Source organism: Bolinopsis microptera, chromosome 11 (genome assembly GCF_026151205.1).
Source record: "Bolinopsis microptera isolate Bmic1 chromosome 11, MBARI_Bmic_1.0, whole genome shotgun sequence".
Taxonomy (NCBI): Eukaryota; Metazoa; Ctenophora; class Tentaculata; order Lobata; family Bolinopsidae; genus Bolinopsis; species Bolinopsis microptera.
The window spans coordinates 3,610,924-3,622,951 of NC_087082.1; the positions used below are offsets into that span (position 1 = coordinate 3,610,924).

Here is a 12,028-nt window from a genome sequence, read left to right on the forward strand (position 1 = left end):
AATGAAATACCAGCAGTAATGGCTCCAGTTAGTGGTGTAGGAACAGATCCCCACATAGAGCTGTCCCAAGCCGCGCAATGTGGCGACTATTCCACCCTCGATACCATCCTCTCTTTTGGCAAAGTTGAGATCAGGAGACCTGGACCTAATGGTCTCAGTCTCATGTTGTTAATCGTCCACGGAGCTGGACGTGACTTGAAACCTGCGCAGCACCTTCAGTGTGCAAAGAGGCTTATCAAAGCTGGTGCTCCTTTGGATGAAGTCGATAGAACTGGTGAGTGTTGTTGAAAATTATCTTTTTATGTGATAAAGTATCTGTGGAATAATGTCTCATCATTTTAAACAGATTTTATAATATAAAAATACAATATAATTTCCTCAGGCCGGTGTGCATTACATTGGGCGGTAGAGTACGATAAACCAGAGCTGCTGGAGGTGATGTTGAGGTCAGGAGCCAGCAAAACTATCCTAGATGAAGAGATGAAGGAACCCTTGGACATAGCTGTGGAGCTCAGCAACATCAAGTGCATCAGTATTATTCTGCGTAGTTGTTCTAAAGAGGTCAGCTATTTTCTGTGTTGTGATTTGTTTTTGCGCGGTCTTCCCCGAAAACGTTTTTGATCACATTATTTTTGGGGCCTCCCATGAGTTTTTTTTCGGTTGCATTAATTTCAATAATTAAGTTTCCAGGAGTTGGATTCCCCCAACGAAGAAGGTTTCACATGGCTGATGCGTGCTGCTGCTAGTGGAAACATGGAGGTGTGTCGTGAGCTGTACAACGCTGGTGCCAGCCCCAACATCATTGAACCTAAAACCGGACGAACAGCTCTCCACTTCTGCGCTGAATTCGACCAGGCTCAGGTACAATATACATACAATGTACATATCACTTACTTTTTAAAAAGTTATTGTTATTATCACGCTGCCTGATGCATACCAGGTATTTCCATACCTAGCGTAATCAACAAACACCTCCTCAGTCTCTGATAACACTACTGGGATGTGAAGGAGACCCCAAGATCCGAGATAAGGACGGTCGGACTGTAGCTCACGTAGCTGCTGAAAGTGAAGCTATAGGCTGTCTTCATGTACTTATCGAGGCTTGCACTTTACTCATTATGGAGGTAACGAATGTGAACAATGCATATCCGCAAGCGTTTACTTGATACGACGTTTATGATAATGTCAAGTGTGGCGTCAATTCTTATTATTTGAAGTATTTTCATTGCTTTTGCAGACCATCACAACAACAACAAGCGGTTAAGTTAATTTGATCAATCTCGATTATATCAGGTAGCAGATGATTCAGGAAAGACGCCTCTCATGCTGGCGTGTAGACACGAGCATGAACAAACTGTCAAGGCTCTCATCTCTAAAAATGTATGTTTTAAACTTTCGAACGCTTCAGTTTCGAATCCCTGTTGTCCTCCTCCACGCCTTCGTGCCCAGATTTCAATCAGATTATTCCAGCTTTACTCTCATTGCGTCCTTAAGTAGTCTGGATCCGTTTTTTACAGAACACGAATTTCTTTGGTAATGGTTGTTCCGTTATATTTTATTTTTATATTTTCACTGTTCACTGAATCTCAGATTAATCCTATGGCAAAAGATTACAACGGACAAACAGCGTTGCATTGGTGTGCTAAGAACACAAACGGTAAATGCGCGAAGATTCTCTGCAAATATCGAATGTGAGTACTGTTTTTAATCTAATCTAAAATTAAGTTTTATTACAAAAAGAAGGATCAGTGATCGTCGATATAGGTAGAACTTATTATCGTTATGATAATAAGATGTTTTTCATTGAACTCCTGACTATCCACTCGCCCAGAGACCTGACGAAAGCGAAAGATAACGACTCTCACACACCGCTTCATCTTGCGTGTATAGCTGGAAGCGAGGAGGTGGTCAACAAGCTCCTCGAGTTCGGAGCTGATACCACAACTATGGACGACGAGTTCCACACTCCACTACATCTCGCTACTGGTTCGTCAGCTGAACTTGAGTCTTATAGATTTTCTTAATTTTTTATTCTAAGTTCATGTTACACACTAAATTCATAGATACTAGGTTCTAAAAGAAAAAGTCTTTGAATTTCGGAAATGAAAAGGTTATAAATAGTTGATTAATTATCATCCTGGTGTAAGAGGTACAATTGAAAAGTCCGAAATAACTAATACAAATGGTCATAAATCATACAATACCACAGTTATCGTACTTGTCGAAACATCCGCAAATCTATGCCAAGATTACAGTTTCGTTTTAGTATTTTTTCTTATCTTTGAATAATCAATTATCTGAATGCCCAGGGCCATGAATGGTCCATTTCAATCCCGGGAAACCCACTACTTTGATATTGCTGGTACTGAATTGATATGGCACCGAATTTTTGAGTTTGGTAATTCCTTCATTAAAAGTCAAACAGTCAATGTCAGAAAAAAAAATGGAAAAATAGAAAAAGCATGATCAGTAAGACAGAAATAACGAAAAATATTGTAAAATCGTAGATTATTTAAATGATTGAATAAACGCTCAAAATTTCCGGGGATATTCAAACATAAATAAGATATACGATACCACTAAGCATTCTCTTTTACAATGCATATAGAAATCACACAAAATGTAAGGCATGTTTATCGTCTATAATCGTGTACACGCCATCCGATCCGCTGTCACGTGATTACGAATTGGCCGTCCCAATGGCGGTGACGGAGATATGAATGCTAGGAACTTGGTCACTAAAAACTTTCTAAAGCTGGTGACAGTTAATGAGTATATAAAAAAGTTTGCCATGATGTTGAGATTCAGAATGAATAAGAATGATCGCCAAACGGCAGGACTGTAGTGAATCTTGTGTCTTGTCACTTCCAAAAACAAACAGGAGACAGCGGTGGTGACGTACACAAGTACAATTAATATTGTTGTTAGTAGTCCTTGCCTGCGTAATCTTTTCCCATTTCTTTTGGCAGTTTTCCTTGCTTTAAGTAGAAGGAATGTAGAGGATAAGACGAGAACTGTGTTAATTACAACTGAACAAGTGATCAAATGAATAATGGCAACCAAATTCAACCAATTGGGAGCATGAGTTAAACTTATATCATAATCGCACGAATAAAGGACATAACTAAAATGAATAGAGTCAGTCGCAGAAAAAAAGATTTGGATTACTCTATACGGTGTCAGTAGACTTAATGCCCAAACAATTGCACAGAGAATATGCGCATATTTGCGGTTCCAAGTTCTTGATCTAAAAGGGTACTTGACAATCAAAAACTTGGCTCCTGCGAGGCACATAGTGAGTCCTCCCGTGACACCAAACAAACACAGCGTCCTGATATTTGTTTGAAGGAGACAGAGAAACCGGCCGAACACCCAATCCTGTGCAAGAAGCGATATTACCGAGGGTAGGACCCGGAAAACGGACAGTAATAAATCGTTAACCGCTAGGTGTTGGATGATGACTATGACGACTCGATGTAGGGTGATCGCTTTGTATTTTATTGTAGCTACCAGGATAACAGTGTCCCCCAGAAGTGAAGAAAGTAAAATTATGATGTTGTAAAATGTCCAGGCGATTCTTTCAGTCTCGTTTTGAATCCCAGCTTCTGTGAAGTAGACTGTACGAACCATCTTAGCTTCCTGTTATTTAATGTAATTACAAAGTTTAGCTGAGTTCCATCAATAGAGAGAACCAGGATAAGTCATGCTGCAATGATCGAATTGGGTATCGAGTAGGGATATGTTCGATTACATGCCGTTATAATATTCATTAAAACTTCAAAAACCGCTTTTGTTTGGGGTATAGGACACAAGGGCGGAGGACACAAGGGCGGTAGACACGAAGATGTGGGTCACAAGGGCGTTACTGTCCAAAAATGGTGGACACGAGGGCGAATCATATGGCTCACTTTAACATGAACACGAAGGCGGAACCAAACACTGTCCTAATTCCTAAATGATGGTCGTTTTAATTGAAAGGATTGAGGGTTTGAAATTGAGTAAAAACATTTCAGTAAAATTCGACTGCCCAAAGTAAATACCCGTCCGTGCTACCCCTGGGGTAGGGGTATAGGACACTAGGGCGTAGGAAACAAGGGCGATACTTTCCTAAAAGGGTGGACACGAGGGCGAATCACATGATTCATTTTAGTATGGACACGAAGGCGGAACAAAAACTGTCCTAAATGATGGTCGTTGTAACTGAGAGGATTGATGGTTTGAAATTGAGTGAACACACCTCAGTGAAATTCGTCTACCCAAAGTAAATACCCGTTTTGGTACGTACTACCCCTGATCTAAACCCGGGTAACCGCGTAGCGTCAGCGACTGCGATATTTTGGATGCCAAGTTTGTCACATGAAAATCTAGACAGTGTTTGATTGGTCTAAGCACGGTACCAAACCCCAAAATATGCTGTTGAGTTGGCTGAGATATTTAAGGAAAATCTCTCAATTTTTGGCTCGTTTAAACCTGGTTGATTATTTGTCACATCAGTATGTTCTGTTTCAAATTTACACGTGAGTAGATCCAATTCTTTGAGCTAAGCTATACCTCAACCTGACAGCAACTTCATTAAAAGTAAATCAGTCAATATCAGAATAAAAAATTTCAAAATAGAAAAAGCATGATCAGTAAGACAGAAATATCGAAAAATATTGTGAAAATCGTAAATTATTTAAATGATTGAATAAACACTCAAAATTTCCGGAGATATTCTCACATAAATAAGATATACGATACAACTAAGCATTATCTTTTACAATGTATATGGAAATCACACAAAATGTAAGGCATGTTTATCGTCTATAATCGTGTACATGCCATCCGATCCGCTGTCACGTGATTACGATTTTGCCGTCCCAATGGCGGTGACCGAGATATGAATGCTAGGAACTTGGTCACTAGAAACTTTCTAAAGCTGGTAACAGTTAGTGAATATATTAAAAAGTTTGCCATGATGTTGAGATTCGGAAGGAAGAAGACTGATCGCCAAACTGCAGGACTGTAGTGAATCATGTTTTTTGTCACTTCCACAAACAAACAGGAGACAGCGGTGCTGACGTACACAAGTACGATTAATATTGTTGTTAATATTCCTTGCCTGCGTAATCTTTTCCCGTTTCTTTTGGCAGTTTTCCTTGCTTTAAGTAGGAGGAATGTAGAGGATAAGACGAGAACTGTGTTAATTACAACTATACAAGTGATCATGTGAATAAGGGCAACCCAATTCAACCAAATGGGAGCATGAGTTAAAGTCATATCATAATCGCACGAATAATAGAAATAACAAAAATGAATAGAGTCAGTCGCAGTAAAGAAAATATGGATTACTCTATACGGCGTCAGTAGACTTAATGCCCAAACAATTGCACAGAGAATATGCGCATATTTGCGGTTCCAAGTTCTTGATCTAAAAGGGTACTGGACAATCAAAAACTTGGCACCTGCGAGGCACATAGTGAGCCCTCCCGTGGCACCAACCATACACAGCGACTTGATATTTGTTTGAAGGAGACAGAGAAACCGGCCGAACACCCAATCCTGTGCAAGAAGCGATATTACCGAGGGTAGGACCCGGAAAACGGACAGTAATAAATCGTTAACCGCTAGATGTTGGATGATTACTATGACGACTCGATTTAGGGTGATCGCTTTGTATTTTATTGTAGCTACCAGGATAACGGTGTCCCCCAGAAGTGAAGAAAGTAGAACTATCATGTTGTAAAATATCCAGGCGACTCTTTCAGTCTCGTTGTGGATCCCTTCTGCTGTGTAGTTGCCTGTACGAACCATCTTAGCTTCCTGTTATTTAATGAAATTACAAAGTTGTTTGACTGAGGCTTATCAATAGAGATAATCAGGATAAGCCATGCTGCAATGATCGAATTGGGTATCGAAAAGGGATGTCTTCAATAACATGCCATTATAAGGCAATTTGGCTATGCACACTCGGGGCACAAAATTGTATTTCCTGGGGCACACTTGGGGCAGATGCAGTTGGGGCACAGCTGGGGCACACTTGGGGCACAGTTGAGGCAAAAAATTACCTGAAGCACAGTTTTACCCCAAGTGTGCCTAGCTAGATTACCAAATTGCCCCATTATATTATTGATTATTCATTAAAACTTCAAAAAACGCTTTTGTTTGGGGTATAGTACACTAGGGTGTGTGACACAAGAGCATTACTGTCCAAAAATGGTGGACAAGAGGGCAAATCATTTGGCTCACTTTAACATGAACACGAGGGCGGAACTAAACACTCAAAAACTGCCCTAATTCCTAAATGATGGTCGTTCTAATTAAAACGATTGAGGGTTTGAAATTGAGTAAAAACATTTCAGTAAAATTCGACTGCCCAAAGTAAATACCCGTCCGTGTCACTCCTGATCTAAACCTGGGTAATTATAGCGTCAGCAACTGTGATATTCTGAAGACCAAGTTTGCCACGTGAAAATCTAGACAGTGTTTGATTGGTCTAAACACGTTACCAAACCCCAAAATATGCTGTTGAGTTGGCTGAGATATTTAAGGAAAATCTCTCAATTTTTGGCTCGTTTAAATCTGGGTGATTATTTGTCACATCAGTATGTTCTGTTTCAAATTTACACGTGAGTAGATCCAATTCTTTGCGCTAAGCTTTACCTCAACCTGACAGCAACTTCATTGAAAGTCAATCAGTCAATGTCAGAATAAAAAATAGAAAAATAGAAAAAGCATGATCAGCAAGACAGAAATATCGAAAAATATTGTGAAAATCGTAAATTTTTTAAATGATTGAATAAACACTCAAAATTTCCGGAGATATTCTAACATCAATAAGATATACGATACAACTAAGCATTATCTTTTACAATGTATATGGAAATCACACAAAATGTAAGGCATGTTCATCGTCTATAATCGTGTACATGCCATCCGATCCGCTGTCACGTGATTACGATTTTGCCGTCCCAATGGCGGTGACCGAGATATGAATGATAGGAATTTGGTCACTAAAAACTTTCTAAAGCTGGTAACAGTTAGTGAATATATTAAAAAGTTTGCCATGATGTTGAGATTCAGAAGGAAGAAGACTGATCGCCAAACTGCAGGACTGTAGTGAATCACATGTTTTGTCACTTCCACAAACAAACAGGAGACAGCAGTGCTGACGTACACAAGTACAATTAATATTGTTGTTAGTAGTCCTTGCCTGCGTAATCTTTTCCCATTTCTTTTGGCAGTTTTCCTTGCTTTAAGAAGGAGGAATGTAGAGGATAAGACGAGAACTATGTTAATTACAACTATACAAGTGATCATATGAATAAAGGCAACCCAATTCAACCAATTGGGAGCATGAGTTAAAGTCATATCATAATCGCACGAATAATAGAAATAACAAAAATGAATAGAGTCAGTCGCAGTAAAGAAAATATGGATTACTCTATACGGCGTCAGTAGACTTAATGCCCAAACAATTGCACAGAGAATATGCGCATATTTGCGGTTCCAAGTTCTTGATCTAAAAGGGTACTGGACAATCAAAAACTTGGCACCTGCGAGGCACATAGTGAGCCCTCCCGTGGCACCAACCATACATAGTGACTTGATATTTGTTTGAAGGAGACAGAGAAACCGGCCGAACACCCAATCCTGTGCAAGAAGCGATATTACCGAGGGTAGGACCCGGAAAACGGACAGCAATAAATCGTTAACCGCTAGGTGTTGGATGATGACTATGACGACTCGATGTAGGGTGATCGCTTTGTATTTTATTGTAGCTACCAGGATAACGGTGTCCCCCAGAAGTGAAGAAAGTAGAATTATCATGTTGTAAAATATCCAGGCGATTCTTTCAGTCTCGTTGTGGATCCCTTCTGCTGTGTAGTTGCCTCTACGAACCATCTTACCTTCCTGTTATTTAATATAATTACAACGTTTGGCTGAAACCTATCAATAGAGAGAACCAGGATAAGTCATGCTGCAATGATCGAATTGGGTATCAAGTAGGGATATCTTCGATAACATGCCATTATAATATTCAATTAAAAGTTCAAAAAACGCTTTCGTTTGGGGTATAGGACACAAGTGACAAGGGCAGTAGACACGAAGATGTGGGTCACAAGGGCGTTACTGTCCAAAAATGGTGGACACGAGGACGAATCATATGGCTCACTTAAACATAAACACGAAGGCGGAACCAAACACTGTCCTAATTCTTAAATGATGGTCGTTATAATTTACAGGATTGAGGGTTTGAAATTTAGTAAAAACATTTCGGTAAAATTCGACTGCCCAAAGTAAATAGCCGTCCGTGCCACTCCTGATCTAAACCTGTGTAACTATAGCGTCAGCAACTGCGATATTCTGAGGACCACGTGAACATCTAGGTAGTGTTTGATTGGTCTAAGCACGTTACAAAACCCCAAAATCTGCAGTTGAGTTGGCTGAGATATTTAAGGGAAATCTCTCGATTTTTGGCTCGTTTACACCCGGGTAATTATTTGTCATTATATCAGTATGTTCTGTTTCAAATTTACACGTGAGTAGATCAATCCTTTGAGCTTAGCTTTACTTCAGCCTGACAGCAACTTTATTACGGGGCGTTAATTATACACTCAACATCAAAACTCTCGCTTTCGTCACTGGAAGCTGCTCGATACACTATTTGAATTTCAGAATGGCCTACACACAATTGCGCCCAATTCACACGCATTAGCAGGTTTTCAGTCAGTGACGTGATATGATTACCATGGTAGCTTGATATAGATTCGGTGCAATTGTCTGACAGCTTCCTGAAGAAAAGGTTTTAGTATCAAATTATACTGAATTAACTGTATACTATTCAAGAAAACAAAAATTTAAGAAAACAACGGTTGAATAAAGTAAATCTATTTCTAATGTTAATCAGGATTGTGGCGGAGTCTTAACTTCTCACATTTGTTTTATTTTACTGGTTCTGTTGTCTATGTAAGATTTCTACAGCGCAACATTTCTCACCCTGCAGATATCGTAAAAACTATGTAATATTTTGGATCGCGAATATTCAATACTGTAGCACGGTACTAAAATTGCTATTTTTTCATTATTTAGAATTTATCTTTATCATTGGAATTTATGATGGGCTTTTATAGATCCGTGTGTTCATCAAACATAACTTATCTAAACCATGTCACGGGTACTCTCAAATAGTTTTGATTCCCACTGATGCCATTATTTCTCACGGGCCATGCATAGCACTCATATCTCCAAGCTACTACAAAGTTGCAGCCGTTATCTAAGTTTAGCACTCTATAGAACGCCTGGCAAGCACTATCCGATGTAGATTCAAATTTTGACATTCTCTCATGCAGCAAAATGTACTGCTTGTAAAATTGCATCGCAGTCATGCATGATATAACTGGTTGTCATGACACCCCGTGTACGCTGTATAACACATCCCAGTGGACGGCTCTTTAGATGCTGGTCAAGTGACCGCGGACAAATTCTTGTTAACTAAAAGTCTTATGCAGTCGCACTTTTCAGCTTCACTGCGCATTTATAAAAGATTTCGTCTAACAACATATGTTATCAAAATGATAGTCACAACTCACAAGCATGTAAAACTGAATTTTACTGTTTTCAGTATCGGGAAACGCAGGGTGCATAGTTCTGCTAGCACAATCGGGAGCAGATGTTAACGTGACAGACGCCAACGGCGCCTACCCCTTACACTACGCCGCCAACATGTCACGTGATATCGAGAAGCTCCCAGAGGATGCACCAGTGGTGAGTTTACAGAAAGGGAACTAGCTAAGGGTGTACACTTATAATTAGCTGTTTTTATGACGAAAAATCATTTTATGACAAAACATTTGATGAAAAAAGTATTATTCTGCTAGACTCTCCCTATATTATTATTTTTTTCTCTTGTGTTGGGGTTTATCCTATACAGCTTTATCAGGTTTATGCTATGTTAATATAGCTTAAACTGATTTACACATATAATAACTGAGTTTCTCTGTTTTAAAGTAATCAATCTAACGTTGGAACAGCCTACCCCATCAGGCGACAAAGCAACCTCCGACCTTCTCTTCATTGATCCATCTCTAAGGAACAGGCCACGCGAAGACGCACAGAAAGCCTTGGAATCATTATTAGCACTGTTAGAAAATGGCGCGAGCGTGGTGGTCAGGGACAGCAGTGGCGCTCAGCCGCTGTTCAACGCAGCCCGTGAAGGAAACGAGGCGGCTTGCAGACTTCTCCTCGATTTTGAGGCAGATGTGGCTGCTAAGGATAATCATGGGCGTACAGGTTTGGGCATTGCTTATTTAAGAATTTCAGATGCTATTTTAATATATATTTTCATGTAATAATGCTTTTCAAACAAAGTTACAACGAATGATTCGTGTAGTGCATCCTGGGTTTGGACAAGATTTTTGCCCGTTTAAAATATTTCTATCACGTTACATTACATAATTCTCAATAAATGTAATAGATTTTTAGTGTTGTAATTAGTTTAAAACAAGTAAACTACAAAACTACCCATTATTAATCATTATCGGCATATACGTTGATTATTAACTGAACGGTATTTTCAGCACTGCACGTTGCTGCACAAGAAGGTCACGGTGATGTGTTGACCACCCTGCTGGAGGTGCAGAACATGGCTTGTCTTGATGCTGTTGATGACAGGGGCAGAACCCCTCTCATGTATGCTGCCGCTTCAGGTTCGCCTCCTACATTCAACAGTTACCCTGTTACCCAGCTGCTAGTTATTTTGTTTTATATTTCAATGGGATATTTCAACAATGCGGCTCACAATTAACGGAATAATAAATTACAGGAAAAACGAAGTGTGTTGAGTTATTGCTAGAGGCTAGTGCTAACCCAAACCACAAGGATGATAAGCAAATTAGGTAATTCGGAATACCATAATTTTGAAGCTTAACCTTTATATATTATGAATATTCTACCGAAAATGTAATTATCGTTGTTTTGATGCTATTTCCTCCCTAAAATATCTTCACGGATGAAATGTGATGTTATCAATATGTAGTCTAACTTTTAGATATCTAGAAACTTGGGAAATTATAAAATGATTCTTACAATATGATTTGTGCAGTGTTGCGCACTGTCTAGCGTCGGTGGGAGATGTGGAAGGAATGAAGTTGTTGAAAGCTAAATCAGGAAATCTAAGCACAGCCAGTAAATCAGGCACATATCCTCTACACGAAGCTGCTTTGGCCGGCAAACCCGGTACAAAACTCTAACTTTTTATTATTATGGAAGTGTAAATTCTGAGTTTAACGTCTGTTTAAGTTGATTCGAACCATTGTAAGAATCAAAGACTTAGTACTTAATATACTGCTATCTTTTGCACACAAATAAGAACTGTGCGAATCGTTTACACTCTTATTAATATTTAATACAATCGTGATAAATTATTGATGTTGGGAAATATTTATAATATTTTTTTCATGTAGTGCGATGATAATTTTTACTTTACTTTACTTACCCTTGACCTAATAACCCTCACACAGATGTGATGTCGTATCTGGTGAAGCAAGGTGTAGTGATGGGCGTCAGAGACAGCAGTGGCATCACACCTCTGCACTGTTCTATCGCTAACGATAACCCTGAATGTTGTAAGATTTTGGTAGAGAATGGTGATAATATTAACCCCGTCATGAGGACCAAAGATGTGAGTAAATTAATGAAAATTCACTTCTCTTCAATCTTTATTTCAATCTCTTCAATCTTTATTTCATTAATTCATTGAGAACCTATCTGAAAACTTAAAAGTAAGCACGTGTAAACGTTTGTGTCCCGTCAGATGAGGTACCTGACGCCATTGGATTACGCGCTCATAAACGTGCGCCCCAACTGTGCAGAGTACCTGGCAAAAAACAATGCTTTACCTGGTATCATCTACACGGGTGTCATGGTGAATAGAATCAGGTTGGCGTGGCGCAGGTTCCGCAGGCGCAAATACGGCAGGTTCGTCCAACGTTTTGATTTTTCATGTTTTTGTGGTGTTAATTTAGTTTTGTGTGTTCTACTCTACTCG

General features: G+C 39.3%; 1 protein-coding gene across 12 annotated transcripts in view; it reads left to right on the forward strand.

Moving 5' to 3' along the window:
- The window catches only part of LOC134823363 (serine/threonine-protein phosphatase 6 regulatory ankyrin repeat subunit B-like), a 20,790-nt gene continuing 8,762 nt past the window's right edge, over window positions 1-12,028 (forward strand). For all 12 annotated transcript variants that reach the window (XM_063834789.1, XM_063834790.1, XM_063834792.1 and 9 more), the window contains exons 1-14: window positions 1-274; window positions 383-561; window positions 691-861; window positions 981-1,124; window positions 1,294-1,380; window positions 1,591-1,691; window positions 1,832-1,986; window positions 9,605-9,747; window positions 10,014-10,272; window positions 10,560-10,688; window positions 10,805-10,877; window positions 11,084-11,217; window positions 11,502-11,662; window positions 11,795-11,958. In XM_063834789.1, the coding sequence (XP_063690859.1) occupies window positions 19-274; window positions 383-561; window positions 691-861; window positions 981-1,124; window positions 1,294-1,380; window positions 1,591-1,691; window positions 1,832-1,986; window positions 9,605-9,747; window positions 10,014-10,272; window positions 10,560-10,688; window positions 10,805-10,877; window positions 11,084-11,217; window positions 11,502-11,662; window positions 11,795-11,958 (2,156 nt within the window). In that variant the 5' untranslated portion in view covers window positions 1-18. The remainder of the gene's footprint in view (window positions 275-382; window positions 562-690; window positions 862-980; window positions 1,125-1,293; window positions 1,381-1,590; window positions 1,692-1,831; window positions 1,987-9,604; window positions 9,748-10,013; window positions 10,273-10,559; window positions 10,689-10,804; window positions 10,878-11,083; window positions 11,218-11,501; window positions 11,663-11,794; window positions 11,959-12,028) is intronic.